At 43.7% G+C, this 18234-nt stretch overlaps 1 protein-coding gene across 3 annotated transcripts in view; it reads left to right on the top strand.

Moving 5' to 3' along the window:
* Nucleotides 1-18234, top strand: part of LOC120053877 (solute carrier family 66 member 2-like) — a 91583-nt gene that overhangs the window by 9210 nt on the left and 64139 nt on the right. For all 3 annotated transcript variants that reach the window (XM_039001159.1, XM_039001160.1, XM_039001161.1), the window contains exon 4: nt 16553-16769. In XM_039001159.1, the coding sequence (XP_038857087.1) occupies nt 16553-16769 (217 nt within the window). The remainder of the gene's footprint in view (nt 1-16552; nt 16770-18234) is intronic.

Genomic DNA, 18234 nt, shown 5'->3' with positions numbered 1-18234 from the left:
GTCATATATTCCCCATTTTCACAAGGCTACTACTTTTGTCTTTCTGCAATGCAATACTTCAACTTCTAGAAGCTGTGCTTATGCATGGTCTAAAGTTTGTTGGATGATAAGAACATTCTCACGTCAAGTTTTCCGTGAAAACTGGTGCACGCATAATTTGGCACATTTTTTTGTGCGTACACACGTTTGTAAATGAGGCCCCAGGTATGTTCCTCGGGTGACGACCTTGTGGCTCAGAGTTCCTGTACGGCTTAGCAGAGGATGGATACTGTATTGCTCTATACTGCTTTTAAAGCCAGTGTTGGCCTTGGCTAAGCTACAGTGACAACTCTTTTGAACAATGTGTTGTATGTTAACCTCACCCATCCTAAGCTTTTTATTTGCTTAATTGTTAGTGCATACGTTGTGTCTCTGTCCTGGTGTAGCATTAAATAAGAGCCTCCCTTCCAACCTCAAGAAAATAGAAACAATGTGCACCAATGATGATGCCTTGTATCTGCTATAGTAGTTCAACAGCACATATCACACCTGATTACAAATACTTCTGCAACACTCAAATGTGGGTGAAGGTCATGTGTAATTGTTTAATAATTGAGTCTCATGTATAGTATGTTGTTCTAATGAAACAACAGAGCCCTCTACTGGTCATAACTGACCCTGTCTGTTCATATCGCTTTATCATACACTACCTGTGTTGAAAGTGAAGGAAATGGACTGATGTGTTGTTGACCCAGAGGTAGACTTCCTTGTGTAGTGATGTGACTGTACAGAGAGGACCTATGCCAGGTGCCTTAGTAGAGTGGTCTGTGTGTGTTTTTTGGGGTGGGTTTCATTGTGCTGAGTCAGTGTAGGGTCTCTACTGCAATGTGGGATGTGACTGCCAGTCTGTCTGCTGCTCAGGCAGTGTTATCTGCAGCGTGCAGCATTGCAGCGAGGCGAATCAGGTGTGACCGCTCTCAGCACAGACAGAGTTTATTACTCCCCTGCATTTACATAAAGAGGTGTACACTTTAATTGAAGCCTAGATAACAGACATCCACTTAACAAGTCAAATGAAGCTAGGCAGGTGTATATGATTGAGTAGAGTACAGTTGGTGACATAAGCAAAATGTACACAGTAGCCAACACTTCAGTTTTCCTTAGTTTTGCTGAAATTAGTTTTGCTGAAGATAACTTAATTGATATGTTTTGTGTTTGTCCATGTCTCTGATTTTGTGCTTGTTTTAGAATCATCCCCATGGGAAAGTTTGCATAAGCTCTGTCTCTGGTTAAGTGTTGGCCCTCTTAAACAAGAAGAGTGCTCAGTCTTTTTCTAGGAAAGGTTGAGTCAGACTACCGACAGTGGCTACTCCCACGGGGTCATATGAATTATTAAAATTCCAAGAAATACAGCAGATACCCAGCAGACTGACCTGTGAGTTAGAGAGTGGAAAAAGTGTGCCTGTGTCTGCTTTGTTTGCATTATATTGTATGAATTTGCGGGGATGTTTTTAATGGACATTTTTGTGGCACCCTTTAAAAATGTCAAATTGACATTGTGCAGAGTAGAATTCCAAATTATGGTGGCTCCTGTCCCCACTACACATTGACAGTTGCTGCACTGTGGGCCTGCCTGAATACCATTGGTTATTTGTAGATAGGTCAAAGATGAACTCATGAATATATAAATCAAAGTGCTCTGGTTCTGTCCATCTTCCCCCCTGGTCACATCAGTGTAAGATGACAAAAGATGACCTATTCCACCAACACCATTGATCACTAGTTCTCTCATCACTCCAACAGTAGTGTCAATCCAGAGCAGACAGACATAGGGTTTATATGTGTTGTGCTTTCTCCCAGACTATTGATAGGCTACAAGGCTAGAGATCATCTCCCTGTTAACAACAGTATATCTCAATCCCCTCTTTGCAGCCATGTTTGTCTTTCCACCACTGTCCCATTAATTTCCCCCTGCCTTCCCTTGTCTCCAGTCTTTTGTCTCCCCCCTCCGTCATTCCCTCTCTCCATCCTGTGAGTGAGAGGATGACAAGTTAATGGTGTGGCAGACAGACGGTTGCTGATGATGGCTCCCGAAAGGCATATTCCTCTACCATCTGAATCAGTGAACGAGGCAAAGCATGGCTGACATTAGTTTACCCAGGGTAAGTGTTGAGCCAAACTTCATGGTCTATCAAAGAATGTAGAATATAATGTGGTGTTCAGAGGCCAAGACTGCCAAACCACAGGTTCTGATCGGTTCTTGAAGTATTTTCTAGTGTTTCCCTGGTCTGTTCTGATCCTAGTGTATGTCTACAGGCTGAACCTTCACCTCTCTGGCTGCCTCATTAAAGTAACCTCATCACACATCACACACAGGGAGCCCCTGGACACCTGCCGAGACCTATCCTGCAGCACCACGCTGCTCTCTCCTCCTCTACGCTCCCCTGCTCTCCACTCCTCTCTCCTCCACTTCTCTCCGCTGCTCTCCTATCCCTTCTGCCCCTTCCTCCTCTTCTCCCCTCCCCTCCTCTCACTCCCATTTTCCACAGATCTGAGACTGGAAATAGACACATCTCTAACTTGAAGACAGAGAGAGATACACACACACATACACACACACACACACACACAAACACACAGTGTCAGACTCCTTGCACTATGAACCGCTTCTCTCACCCTATGGACCCATTAAAGACTATACCAGCACCTATCAAAAGCAAATTCAAATATATCTCCCCTAATTTCATTAGATTACACATAAAAACCTGTGTAGTGTTATTCTGTGCTGTAGAACAGCTGTGATATGTCCGACAAAAGAGCTGTGACACAGTGAAGGGGTGTGTGTGCGCACATTTGTGTGTGTGCATGCAAGATGTCTGGTGACTGTTTTTGTGTGTTTGTTGTTGAGTGTACTCTTAGCCTCCAGAGTTCTGGTTGTGACGCAAACATGGGCTGCAGATTTTCCGGCCCTGTTTGTGCCCAGGGCTCTCCCAGAGGCAGGCTCCAGTCTCCTCCACCTCGTCTCACACTGTTCTCATAGCCCCAAACCCTGCCTTCCAAACACAGCACCAGTTTGTCACACCAAGAGAAACCAGCTCTGGTTTAGTGTAACGCCAGTCTTCCATTAAAAAGTGTGCTGCTGCTCTAACCTTGGGGCTGATTCCCCGTTGGCGCTGATACCCCTCATTGATTGTGTGGTTGCATGCTGTGCTACCCAGTAAGGGTGTGATTAGACAGAGTAGTCTGGTGCCTCCAGCCCTTTGACCCTGACAAGATCTTATTAATTAGCTATATTGGCAATAATGATCCAACGCATACAGTCTCTCTCTCTCAATGCATGAATTGGCTTAACTCTGACCCCTGTGTTGCAACAATGGATTTTTTGCTCTCTCAGAATGTTGTTTCAGATCAAAGGAAGAATAATATATGCCAAAGCTGACAAAGACTGAACGGAGAATGCACAGAACTTCACAAACCTATTCAGACATGAAAGGAAGCACCTATTGTCTATCCTGTTCAACCCCTAGAGGAGGGCAAATGCCAGAGGACAGGCGAGCAAATAAGTGAAAAGGGGACACTAAAGGAGTGAAAAAGATACATTTTGGTGGACTTATTATTAATATACATATTTTCTATTTTGCCCACTTTTTATCCCCAATTTTGTGATATCCAATTACGATCTTGTCTCATTGCTGCAACTCCCCAACGGGCTCGGGACAGATGAAGGTTGAGTCATGCGTCCTCCGAAACATGACCCGCCAAACTGCGCTTCTTAACACCCGCCCAATTAACCTGGAAGCCAGCTCCACCAATGTGTCGGAGGAAACACTGTTCAACTGACGACCAAAGTCATCCTGCAGGCGCCCGGCCCTCCACAAGGAGTCACTAGAGCACGATGAGCCAAGTAAAGCTCCCCGGCCAAACCCTCCCCTAACCCAGACGATGCTGGGCCAATTGTGCATCGCCCTATGGAACTCCCGGTCACGGCCAGTTGTGACACAGCCTGGGATCAAACCCGGGTCTGTAGTGACGCCTCTCGCACTGCGATGCAGTGCCTTATACCACTGCGCCTCTCGGGAGGCTCCATTTCGGTGGACTTAAAGAGAGATTCAGACAGCAAGGCTGACGAGGTTGAGGAAGTTACTTAGGATTTGTCTTGCTACAAAGGGGAATAGTAAAAAGAACATGGCCATGATGCCCTCCACATTTACCAGAATACACTGACCCCACTGTCCTCAATATGCAGGGGCGCAACTTTCACTGGGGACAGGAGGGACATGTCCTCCCCACGTTCTGAAATTGTGTTTTTGTCCCCCAGTTTTATCATTGGAATGTGATACAAAACAAGGCAACGGTGTGCTTTAGGACCATGCGGACACCTCCGAGCGGTCGGGTAGGCTGTTTGGAGTGTTTATCCGACTGGAGAAAAAAAACAAGTTCTATAACCAAAGTTGTCCCCCTATCAATATGTCTTGGTGATGTGATCTTCCCAAGTCGTTGTCAGAAAACGCTCCCCTTCTTTGTCATCCAGCGTGCCCTTGTTGTCTCATTGCTCCATGGTAGCCCTGGGAGGGAGGTCTAACCACTGTGACCCACACTGTCCCACACTGGGCTCTCTGATAGGAAGATAGATGCACTGGGCAACTTTATTTCCTCTATTTATTTTATTGTTCATTTTAGACTGACTTTGAAGTAGGTTCAAAGTAGTTGGCATATACTGTTTTCTCTCTCCTTGTCTAATGTAATGTCTATTATACTTCATTTCTGTCCTATCCTGTCATTGTTCTCTCCTTTAATCTTTCATTTTTCACTCATTCCTCAACCCTCTCTATCCCTCCCTCTGTCCCAAATCAACTAGCCATTTAGCATTGCTACTGCAGTATATTTGAGACATAAATGAGTTAGTCAGTTAGTTAGTTGGTCCTAAATTGATCCCAGTCAGGTGTGTTGCTTGGCATTGTGTAGAGTAGAGCCTGGAGACTGGCATCATCAGCATGCTGCTGTGGGGAACCCTGCTGAAACCCTGCTGTAGTGCGTGTGTTACTGTCACTCTGCCCTTGACCCCATGCCACTCTTTCTCTCTCCCTCTCTCTGGCTTGCATGGTTGGTTCTTATGTAACTTTTATCAGAGCTGCTTTGTTTTATTTATTCAATCTCTGTGTCTCTCTCTTTCTCTCTCTCTCACACACTATCGTTATCCTGTCCTGCAGTCTTAATCCCACTGTGTAACTTCCATTTAGCTCAGAGAACTAGAGATAAAACGCAGCCCTTTATTGGCTCTGTCCTTGTCTTGTCCTGATTCTACCTATATTAAAGGAATATTCCACCCCAAAACTATCTTTCGGTATTTGTTTCATTGGGTCATTGTTGATATAGTCCCACAATGTTTTGCATGTCAACAATCAAGTTTTTTAGATATACAGTGCATTCGGAAAGTATTCAGACCCCTTGACTTTTTCCATATTTTGTTACGTTACAGCCTAATTCTAAAATTGATTAAATTGTTTTTTTCCCCTCATCAATCTAACTGAAGTATTACATTTACATAAGTATTCAGACCCTTTACTTAGTACTTTGTTGAAGCACCTTTGGCAGTGATTACAGCCTTGAGTCTTCTTGGGTATGATGCTACAAGCTTGGCACACCTGTATTTGGGGAGTTTCTCCCATTTTTTTCTCTGCAGATCCTCTCAAGCTCTGTCAGGTTGGATGGAGAGCGTTGCTGCACAGCTATTTTTAGGTCTCTCCAGAGATAATCAATCAGGTTAAAGTCCGGGATCTGGCTGGGCCACTCAAGGACATTCAGAGACTTGTCCCGAAGCCACTCCTGCGTTGTCTTGGCTGTGTGCTTAGGGTTGTTGTCCTGTTGGAAGGTGAACCTTCACCCCAGTCTGAGGTCCTGAGGGCTCTGGAGCAGGTTTTCATCAAGGATTTCTATGTACTTTGCTCAGTTCATCTTTCCCTCTATCCTGAATAGTGTCCCAGTCCCTGCCACTGAATAACATCCCCACAGCATGATGTTGCCTTCACCATGCTTCACCGTAGTGATGGTGCCAGGTTTCCTCCAGACGTGATGCTTGGCATTCAGGCCAAAGAGTTCAATCTTGGTTTCATCAGAACAGAGAATCTTGTTTCTCATGGTCTGAGAGTCCTTTAGCTGCCGTTTGGCAAACTCCATGCGGGCTATCATGTGCCTTTTACTGAGAAGTGGCTTCCGTCTGGGGACTCTACCATAAAGTTCTAATTGGTGGAGTGCTGCAGAGATGGTTGTCCTTCTTGAAGGTTCTCACATCTCCACAGAGGAACTCTAGAGAACTCTAGAGAAAATCTCTTTCCATTTATTTAGCAACCTGTATGGCACAGCTGTCCACATTTTTGTCCTCAAATGAAACTGGTACATTTTTCTATTTATGCCAATCCTTTTCATACAATTTGTATCTTTAATATATGGCAAACAAACAAGTTCCCTCCCTTCCTCCTCTTCCACTTGCCTCCTGCATTTTCTACGGTAATGCTGTAATCAGTTGGTTGTAACATTGAATTGAGCAGACATTGCCATATGTTTTCGATAGCTACATATGTGACATAACTACATTCTCTATTCATAATATAATTAATACATACAGCACCAGTCAAAAGTTTGGACACACCTACTCATTCAAGGGTTTTTCTTTATTTTTACTATTCTACATTGTAGAATAATAGTGAAGACATCAACACTATGAAAGAACACATTTGGAATCATGTAGTAATCAAAAAAGTGTTAAACAAATCAAAATATATTTTATATTTGAGATTATTCAAAGTAGCCACCCTTTGCCTTGATTACAGCTTTGCACACTCTTGACATTCTCTCAACCAGCTTCACCTTGAATGCTTTTCAAACAGTCTTGAAGGAGTTCCCACAAATGCTGAGCACTTGTTGGCTGCTTTTTCATCATTCTGCAGTCCAACTCATCCCAAACCATATTAATTGGGTTGAGGTTGGGTGATTGTGGAGGCCAGTTCAGCTCATGCATCACTCATCACTCTCCATCTTGGTCAAATAGCCCTTACACAGCCTGGATGTGTGTTAGGTCATTGTCCTCTTGAAAAAGAAATGATAGTCCCACTAAGCGCAAACCAGATGGGATGGCGTATCGCTGCAGAATGCTGTGGTAGCCATGCAGTTTAAGTGTGCTTTGAATTCTAAATAAATCACTGACAGTGTCACCAGAAAAGCACCCCCACACCATCACACCTCCTCCTCCATGCTTCACGGTGGGAACCACACATGCTGAGATCTTCCATTCACCTATTCTGCATCTCACAAAGACATGGCGGTCCAAGACAAAAATCTCCCAATTTGGACTCCACCGGTCTAATGTCCATTGCTTGTGTTTCTTGGTCCAAGCAAGTCTGTTCTTCTTATTGGTGTCCTTTAGTAGTGGTTTCTTTGCAGCAATTCACGCAGTCTCCTCTGAACAGTTGATGTTGAGATGTGTCTGTTACTTGAACTCTGTGAAGCATTTATTTGGGCTGCAATCTGAAGTGCAGTTAACTCTAATAAACATATCCTTTGCTGCAGAGGTAACTTCTTCCTTTCCTGTGGCAGTCATGAGAGCCAATTTAATCATAGTGCTTGATGGTTTTTGAGACTGCACTTGAAGAAACTTACAAAGATCTTGACATTTTCCAGATTGACTGACCTTCATGTCTTAAAGTAATGGTGGACTGTCGTTTCTCTTTGCCCCCACTCGGTGCTCCCGAGTGACGCAGCAGTCTAAGGCACTGCATCTCAGTTGAGGTCTCCCAAACAGATATAAAAATGGACTTAAACATAATAATTTCAAACCTTGCTTACATTTGTATACGATCACCTGTCTCTCTATAATGCATGGGAATACTTGGGAAAATATTTGCAAAATTAAAATAACTTGGAGCAGATTTCCTTGGTGTTTTTAGTCTTCTGTCCAACAATGACAAATAAAACCATCCCGCAGGCTGCTAGTTGGGGAACCCTGTCTTAGATTATTATGGAAAGTACCTTGAAAAGGCTTACCTACCTATGCCCACCTGCTTTAGTGAGCATTCAGGGATGTGATTGCCTTGGTTTGTGCTGCCTATGAAATCATCTTCCAGGATAAACTAGCGTGATACTACTATGCATCGGAATATTATAATGGTGTGTACAGTATATGCAAATCAGTCCTCATCATTTATTTGAATGCATATTCATTAAACACAGAGTTGGGGGTTGATGAAGGGTCAACCTATAAGACAGAACACTGCAGCAGAACCACAAGACAATAGAATAGTACTGCAGTCATCTACTATATATAGCTAAATGAAAATATGGACATGCCTGAATGGCTAAATGACTTAGAAATTATATTTTATTTCAATTTAATTTGTGAACTTAGAGCTGCCTCATTGAATATGAACTTAATGACATAGCTATATCGGCACAGTCTTTGTCCTTGTTCAAAATATTGAGGGGTACAGTACATTTTCTTTCTAGTGTAGAGTTTGAATGGATCCACTTTCAGACCCACATTATTGCTCCCTGATCAGCAGTCATGTCCAGGTCAGTCTGTCTGGTACCCAGTCAGTCTCAGATGCTGTAAAACAGCTGTAATCGAAACCCATTATCAAGTTAATTTAAATTTGACTTGATAAATTACAAATCCTACTTCTTGACCTGGGGCAAGATTTTAATGACACTTTTGCTCTGCTGTGTTCCTATGTAAACTGTGACATGACAGAGAGGTGATGCTTGAAGGTGGAACATGTGTCCATGCTTATGTGTGTGTGCATGTGCACACGTGTATGTTTTCTTTCCATGTGAGTATGTGCACTTACATGCCTACTTGTGCAATATGAGAAAGGACAGTGGTCTAGTGTTTTTTAATGAGAGGCCAATCAGCCCACTATTTCTGAAGCTCTTGCATTATTCAAATGAGACCCACTGCTGACTGAGGGAGTACAGAAACCAGGCCCTCTGTGTCTGCTGCCTTCATTAAAACGTGTACACAACCCACAAACCTCCTCCTGCCCTGCCAGATGCCCTCTCACACAGCAGGCTCTCTGCCCATAGGCCATGCCACCTGGGCATAGGTGCCATGTTGTTAGGACTGCTAATGGTGAGGTACTGTAGGAGTCCCCTCACCAGTCAGTCTGAGTGATGTTGAGTAAAATATGTGCAGACCACACTGACCGTATGTAGGTCTAGCCAACTTCCTGTTTTTCTATTGGTTTGTCAGGCAGGTCTGATTTAATGGTTTATTATTCTGGATCCAACCTAGCTTGTGTTATATGTTCCCTTTGAACAATCAATACTCATGGGCGTACTGTTAGCTGAAAGGGCAGCATCTCTGTGCCCATGGTTGACCTATCCCAGAGTTATTGGCTCAGCTGACAGACAGAGACAGGATGGCTGGTTTGGCCATGGTGACCCTGCAGGTGAAAAGACAATGGGTCTAGTTGTCCTCGGGTCAGTTTGGAACGGGTCGCTATATTAAAAACATTTATTTATGTATATCGGATCCGGATGGAAAATCCCAAGGTCCATTTCGGAACGGACCCGTGAAGACCTCTATTGCTAACACTAGCAGCTGTTAGTGCTGCTGAGCTGACTGTCTTACAGATGACTGGCAGAATGTATACCCTCTGGCATTCTAGATGTGGTTGAGCTGGACTCCGCTGTAGACCTACTGGCCCTGGGCTACCGACACTGTCACATGGATGTGTGAAGAATTTCCATTGAGTGCTTTGAGTTTTTCTGCTGTTTTAGTAATTAAAATGTTTGATCTGAAGAGCTGGGGGGAAAAATAAGTGCACCTCACCTCCCCACTCCTCCTCCTTGATGTGGTGCCTCTTGTGTGGGTCTTTTGAAGTGCGGCTCGTCAACAAGTCTGCTCTGTAGTGATGTGCGGGATGACTCATAACCTACAGTCCCCGCAGTTATATCCGCAGGGCGGGCGGGCACGCGGGTTTAAGGTAATACAATATTGTGTGGATGAAGGCTGGGTGAGTGCGGTCATGTTAAATAAAGATTTTTTTAAATAATTTAAAAATCGGTAAATGTATCATTCTTGTTCAATAAAGATCTATAGGCTACATTGAGGTTTTTCTTTCATTATTGTTATCTGAGGTTGGTGTGTAAGCCTAAGTTTTAACTGTACGCGTGCCAAATTCACGGCAATTGCCAAATGCTTTTGGGAACTTAGGCAGAAAAATTTAACATCGATCCACTGAGGCAAAAAGGACAATGTCGGAGTGGGTTTAAAAGTTTAAAATAAAGAGAAGGGAGGGCCAAAACAGTAGCCTAATGTTTGGGAGAGATGTTATGTGTGATGACTGTGAGGCACTGACCTCTTCATGACTGTCTTGGTGTGCTTGGACCATGTTAGTTTGTTGGTGATGTGGACACCAAGGAACTTGAAGCTCTCAACCTGCTCCACTGCAGCCCTGCCTATGAGAATGGGGGCGTGCTCGGTCCTCTTTTTCCTGTAGTCCACAATCATCTCCATTGTTGTTGTTGTGGCACCACATGGCCAGGTCTCTGACCTCCTCCCTATAGGCTGTCTCATTGTTGTCAGTGATCAGGCCTACCACTGTTGTGTCATCCGCAAACTTAATGATGGTGTTGGAGTCTTGCCTGGCCGTGGAGTCATGAGTGAACAGGGAGTACAGGAGGGGACTGAGCACGCACCCCTGAGGGGCCCCTGTGTTGAAGATCAGCGTGGCGGATGTGTTGTTACCTACCCTTACCGCATGGGGGACGGCTCGTCAGGAAGTCCAGGATCCAGTTGCAGAGTTAGGTGTTTAGTCCCAGGGTCCTTAGCTTACTGATGAACGTTGAGGGCACTATGATGTTGAATGCTGAGTTGTAGTCAATGAATAGCATTCTCACGTAGGTGTTCCTTTTGTCCAGGTGGGAAAGGGCGGTGTGGTGCAATAGAGATTGCATCATCTGTGGAGCTGTTGGGGCGGTATGCAAATTGGGGTGGGTCTAGGGTTTCTTGGATAATGGTGTTGATGTGAGTCATGGCCAGCCTTTCAAAGAACTTCATGGCTACAGATGTGAGTGCTACAGGTCGGTAGTCATTTAGGCAGGTTACCTTAGTGTACTTGTGCACAGGGACTATGTTGTTCTGCTTAAAACATGTTGGTATTACAGACTCGGACAGGGAGAGGTTGAAGATGTCAGTGAAGACACTTGCCAGTTGGTCAGCGCATACTCGCAGTACCTGTCCTGGTAATCCTTCTGGCCCTGCGGCCTTGACCTGTTGACCTGTTTAATGGTCTTGCTCACATTGGCTGCGGAGAGCGTGATCACACAGTCTTCTGGAACAGCTGGTGCTCTCATGCATGTTTCAGTGTTATTTGCCTCGAAGCGAGTTTAGCTCGTCTGGTAGGCTCGTGTCACTGGGCAGCTCTCGGCTGAGCTTCCCTTTGTAGTCTGTAATGGTTTGCAAGCCCTGCCACATCCGATGAGCCTCAGAGCCGGTGTAGTACCATTTGATCTTTGTCCTGTATTGATGCTTTGCCTGTTTGATGGTTCGTCGGAGGGCATAGCGGGATTTCTTATAAGCTTTCGGGTTAGAGTCACGCTCCTTGAAAGCGGCAGCTCTAGCCGTTAGCTCAGTGTGGATGTTGCCTGTAATCCATGGCTTCTGGTTGGGGTGTGTACGTGCAGTCACTGTGGGGACGAAGTCATCAATGCACTTATTGATGACGCCAATGACTGATGTGGTGTACTCCTCAATGCCATCTGTGGAACCCCAGAACATATTCCAGTCTGTGCTAGCAAAACAGTCCTGTAGCTTAGCATCTACTTCATCTGACCACATTGATCGAGTCACTGGTGCTTCCTGCTTTAATTTTTGCTTGTAAGCAGGAATCAGGAGGATATAATTATTGTCAGATTTGCCAAATGGAGGGTGAGGGAGAGCTTTGTATGCATCTCTGTGTGTGGAGTAAAGGTGGTCCTGACGTTTTTCCCTCTGTTTGCACATTAAACATACTGATAGAAATTTGGTAAAACGGATGTAATTTTCCCTGCATTAAAGTCCCCGGCTACTCGGAGAGCCACCTCTGGGTCAGCGTTTTCTTGTTTGCTTATGGCGGAATACAGCTCATTCAATGCAGTCTTAGTGCCAGGTGGTATGTAAACAGCTACGAAAAATACAGATGAAAACTCTCTAGGTAGATAGTGTGGTCTACCTGATCATGAGATACTCTACCTCAGGTGAGCAATAGCTCGAGACTTCCTTAGATATCGTGCACCAGCTGTTAACTTCTTATGGCTGCAGCCCGACACCGGTACACTTATGACAACATCCAGCTCAAGTGCAGGGCGCGAAATTCAAAAGATATTTTTTTTAAATATTTAACTTTCACACATTAACAAGTCCAAGACACCAGATGAAAGGTACACATCTTGTGAATCAAGCCAACATGTCCGATTTTTAAAATGTTTTACAGGGAAGACACAATATGTAAATCTATTAGCTAACCACATTAGCAAAAGACACCACTATTCTTACTCCATCAGTTTTTACTCCATCAGAAGCTATCACAAATTCGACCAAATAAAGATATAAATAGCCACTAACCAAGAAACAACCTCATCAGATGACAGTCTGATAACATATTTATTGTATAGCATATGTTTTGTTCGAAAAATTTGCATTTTTCAGGTATAAATCATAGTTTACATTGCAGCTACAATCAGAAATTGCACCGAAAGCAGCCATAATATTTACAGACACCAACGTCAAATACCTAATTACTCATCATAAAACATTTCTGAAAAATACATAGTGTACAGCAATTGAAAGACAGGCATCTTGTGATTCCAGACAATATTTCCGATTTATTAAATGTTTTACAGCGAAAACAAAATGTAGCGCTATATTAGCGTAGCCACAATAGCCAGAAACACTTGGGCGCCCACGACCAGTTCACATGCACGACAGATATTAGAAATAGCATCATAAAATGTTTCTTACTTTTGGTGATGTTCCGTCAGAATGTTGGACAAGGTGTCCTTTGTCCAGAACAGTCGTTGTTTTGATCTGGAACGGCAAATATCCCTCTTCATTTAGCATGGGCACTTGCCAAGTGGCACGGATCACTCCAACGTCAACAAAGTCAGAGAACGGAACACGGCAAAACTCCCGGAAAAATTTCAATCTGATTAAACTATATTGAAAAAACATACGTTACGATGATATGGTCAAATGTATCAAATAAAATCTAAGACGGAGATGTTAGTCGTCCATAACGGGAGCAAAACAGAAGCCAAATCCATGTCCTCTTTCGCGCGCTCCAGAAACAGGAAGTGGACGGTCACGTCAAAGAAATAGCTTTTATTCCACCTCAGACCAAGATAAACACAAAATTTCTTCTCTCTCAGCCTCTTGACACCCAGAGGAAGGCGTATGAAGTGTACGTAGACTCTTACGTATCATGACCATGTATAGGCAGGAAGTTGAACAGAGCATATATTTCTGACATTCCACTTCCTGGTCAAGAAAAGTGCTGCAGAATGAGTTCTGTTTCACTCAGAGAAATAATTCAAACGGTTTTAGAAACTAGAGTGTTTTCTATCCAATAGTAATAATAATATGCATATTGTACGAGCAAGAATTGAGTACGAGGCCGTTTGAAATGGGCATCTTTTATCTGGCTACTCAATACTTTCCCTTGCAGCCATAACAGGTTATTTACAAAATACATAGTCTGCCGCCCCTTGTCTTACCAGACGCTGCTGTTCTATCCTGCCGGTACAGCGTGTAACCAGCCAGCCTTATGTTAATAGTGTCATCGTTCAGCCATAACTCCATGAAGCATAGGATATTACAGTTTTGAATGTCCCGTTGGTAATTTAATCTTCCGCGTAGGTCATCTATTTTATTTTCCAAAGATTGCACGTTTGCTAGCAGAATGGAAGGAAGTGGGGGTTTATACGATCGCCTACGAATTCTCAGAAGGCAGCCCGCCCTTTGGCCCCTTTTTCTTTGCCTTCTCTTCACGCAAATCATGGGTATCTGGGCCTGTTCCCGGGAGAGCAGTATATCATTCACGTCGGGGTTGTCAGACTCGTTAAAGGAAAAAAAGGATTCTGTCAGTCCGTGGTGAGTAATCGCAGTCCTGATGTCCAGAAGTTATTTTCAGTCATAAGAGACGGTAGCGGCAACATTATGTACAAAAAAAATAAAAAAATAAGTTAGAAACAAACAAAAAACAAAATTGGTTGGGAACATGTAAAACGTCACCCTTCTTCTCCGGCGCCATCCTAGTTCTCCGGCGCCATCCTAGATGGGTTGCTAGCAATTGCGGGCGGGTGCGGGTGATTAAACAGCTGACCTGCACATCACTACTGCTCTGCTCTCCAGACTAGCTAAGGTAAGCACAACACTGAAAGGGATCTCACTGGTAAGGCCAGCCTGCCTCAGATGGTGCAGCAGCCTGGATGACAGCGAGAGCGAAAGAGAACGATGACAAGGGAGGGAGAGAGTGGCAGAGATGAGAGAGGGGTAGATTTACGGATTTGTTTCTTTTGGATGTGATGCAGATCCATTGGTTATGTTTCTTCATTATGTTTTACTTAACAATTTGAGGTAGGTGTTTTTATGATTGTGCAAATAAAACTACCAGACTTTATTAAAAGGAGGGGGGGAGTGGATGGAGAGAAGGATGGGTGAATAGAGAGAGGGAACTACAATATACTGTATTTGGACGAAACAGACCGCAGTTTGGAAAACAGGTCAAGCTTTAGGAGTGCCAGTAGTACTGCTGCTCTCAGCAGCGTTGCCTGCCTTATTTAAAGGAGAGAAGAGCTTTCATGTTCCTGACAAATGGCAGAGCTTGCCCCTGCAGCTGCCAGCACACTAGAATAAGGGGGTGGGGGGGTAAAATCAATCCGATTTTATTCACAGGTGAAAAATGAAGTCCTCAGAGGATTCTTTGAATAAGGCCTCTCTGCCAGGCACTGTTCAGAAGCTATCAGTGTAAGCGTCTGACTCTACAGACATTATTCATGTGCTGAGACAGCCTGGGCACCGCACCGGCCCTCACTACAAGGACGGACGCGACTGTGTGTGTGTGTGTGTGTGTGCGCGCGTGTTTCAGTGCTCGTGCCTGTGTCCTGTCCCCCTCAGATCCTATCTCCTGTTCTATCTCTGTATTGGATCTGTAGGTGTCCCATGATAAGGACATTAATCATGCATTCTTCTCGCTATGAGACGTCTCACTCTGCCTCTCCCACAATTCCGTGACCCCAGCGGTGGCGTGTAGCGTGCTGTGTTCCTGACGGGGGTGTACCATCGTCATCACGGTTCCCCCTGACAGGTGTTGCCAAGTGTTCTTTGTAGAAGCTCAGAACGCATAATCTATTGACAATACGCGGATCACGGCCACTTCCTACATGGAACATCACAGTCCAGTCGGTTCACTTACAAATGAGCTCTTATTTAGCTATCAATTCCATTCAGCTGATGTCAGCTCGTTCAATTCCCCCTCTCTAGTAATTTCAAAGGAATACGAGGCCATTGATCATGTGGGATTACTGTCTTGTGAGGAGCTGACTGGTCCTATACATGCCACTACCAAACCGAGAACCTCTGGCGCTCAATATGCATGGTTGTGTCTGGATTTTAGGTATCAGACTCAGCTAGACCCTTATCTCAGCTTGTGACCCCCAGGGCTCTCTTTAGTACTCAGGGTTGGGTTAAATGCATTAAATGCGGAAGACACATTTCAGTTGAATGCATTCAGTTGTACAACTGACTAGGTATTTCCCTTTCTATTTCTGATTTCTCTTAGCTTTGATGTCACGCTGCCTTCCTCCTCTCTCCTTTTAGGTTTATATATCCATATATCCATTAGACTATAATGCCATGAACAATGGCAATAAAAGCCAGTGAACCAGATCTGGAACTGTATATTTACATGCCTCTCTGTGAACGGTTTGTCTCCTCTCCTGGGTTCTGCTACTACAGTAGGCTTACCCTATTGGGCTGCCAGTGCAAACATGGAAAATAATGGATGGAATTTGAAATAGTCTTAAAATATCTGAATAATTAATATTTGTTAGTGAGAGAGGAGCTCTGTCTGACCACATTTTATTTTAGCTGCCACATTGCATCTCTCTTTCTCATTGGTCAGAGTGTAGGCTTAGTCTCTGTACTTTTAATCAAATGTTTTATTTTATTTTTAAATCTGGTTGACTGAGTTATTAGAATAGCTCTATGTACTGTAACTCTGTATTGGCGCTATGTGGTGGAATGGGCTCAGTGGTGACGCTTGCAGGATCCAGAGCCAGATATTATGTAAATGTAAAAAGCTTTAAAAAAAAGTCTCTCCAGTGTTTCATTCACTTACCTGCCCTCTATTGATTTATGTGCTGTGTTCAATGAATGTCTGCATTTTCTAATGAAGGAATCTCTCTCCACATCTTTCCCTCTCTTATCTATCTCCCTCTCTTTCTCTCCTGTCTTTCCCTCCTCCACCCCCACCCCCCTCATCTTTCCTCCCCATCTCTCTCCCCCTCTCTCCTTCCTCTCTCCCTCCCTCCCCCCTCTCAGATCTGAACCTGCGCTACTTCTGGAGCTGGAGTGCGTTTGAGGACTACCTGCTGTTCTGCTTTGCCTTCACGGTGCTGTGTGCCTTCCTCACCCTGCTCCTGCTGGACTCTGTGCTGTTCGTGGAGGGCCTAGGCTCCCTGGCTATGCTGTTCGATGCCATCCTGGGGGTGCCACAGCTGCTGCAGAACTTCCACAACCACTCCACCCATGGCATGAGGTGAGTGAGTGGCCTGGCTGTAACACACTCCATGAACCCTGTGTGGTGTATACTGTATGTCAATAGGCAGTTGGTCGACAGTTTTTTTTCTTGACCGGTCGCAAATTTATTTAGATTTTTTAATGGCACACAAGACACCTGTCTGATTCACACCTGTCTGATTCGCGCCTTCTCAGTGGACTAATCATTGCGGAGGCCGCTGAGATGGCACAGTCCATCACTCTAAGACATTGTACATTGTATATATTGTAAATGGTTTAGGGCTGTCCGTTGGCCGACCGAAAGTAATCTGTTCTTTCAACCAATCGATTGGTCGAAATTTTACAACTTGCATTTTTCCATCTATAGACAAACCCTATGTGTTATAATTAAATCAACTACAGTGGGGAGAACAAGTATTTGATACACTGCCGATTTTGCAGGTTTTCCTACTTACAAAGCATGTAGAGGTCTGTAATTTGTATCATAGGTACACTTCAACTGTGAGAGACGGAATTTAAAACAAAAATCCAGAAAATCACATTGTATGATTTTTAAGTAATTAATTTGCATTTTATTGCATGACATAAGTATTTGATCACCTACCAACCAGTAAGAATTCCGTCTCTCACAGACCTGTTAGTTTTTCTTTAAGAAGCCCTCCTGTTCTCCACTCATTACCTGTATTAACTGCACCTGTTTGAACTAATTACCTGTATAAAAGACACCTGTCCACACACTCAATCAAACAGACTCCAACCTCTCCACAATGGCCAAGACCAAAGAGCTGTGTAAGGACATCAGGGATAAAATTGTAGACCTGCACAAGGCTGGGATGGGCTACAGGACAATAGGCAAGCACACAACTGCATATTTTCACCATGTTTCCACCGCATAGGTAGCTTTCACAAAACCGACAAAATAGAGATATAATTAGTCACTAACCAAGAAACAACTTCATCAGATGACAGTCTTATAACATGTTATACAATACATTTGTTTTTTTTCGAAAAATGTGCATATTTGAGGTATAAATCATAGTTTTACATTGCAGCTACCATCACAAATAGCACCGAAGCAGCCAGAATAATTACAGAGAGCAACGTGAAATATATAAATACTCATCATAAAACATTTATGAAAAATACATGGTGTACAGCAAATGAAAGATAAACATCTTGTGAATCCAGTCAATATTTCCGATTTTTTTAAGTGTTTTACAGCGAAAACACAATGTAGAATTATATTAGCTTACCACAATAGCCAAACACACAAACGCATTTATTCACCGCAAAGGTAGCTTTCGCAAAAACCAGCAAAAGATATACAATTAATCACTAACCTTTGGACAACTTCATCAGATGACAGTCTTATAACGTCATGTTATACAATATACTTATGTTTTGTTCGAAAATGTGCATATTTAGCGCTGCAATCGTGGTTATACATTGTGAATATGTAGCAACATTTTCCCAGAATGTCCGGA

This window comes from Salvelinus namaycush, chromosome 9, assembly GCF_016432855.1.
Source record: "Salvelinus namaycush isolate Seneca chromosome 9, SaNama_1.0, whole genome shotgun sequence".
Classification (NCBI taxonomy): domain Eukaryota; kingdom Metazoa; phylum Chordata; class Actinopteri; order Salmoniformes; family Salmonidae; genus Salvelinus; species Salvelinus namaycush.
The sequence above is the reverse complement of the archived record's forward strand: the minus strand, read 5'-3'. Positions and strand labels throughout refer to the sequence as shown.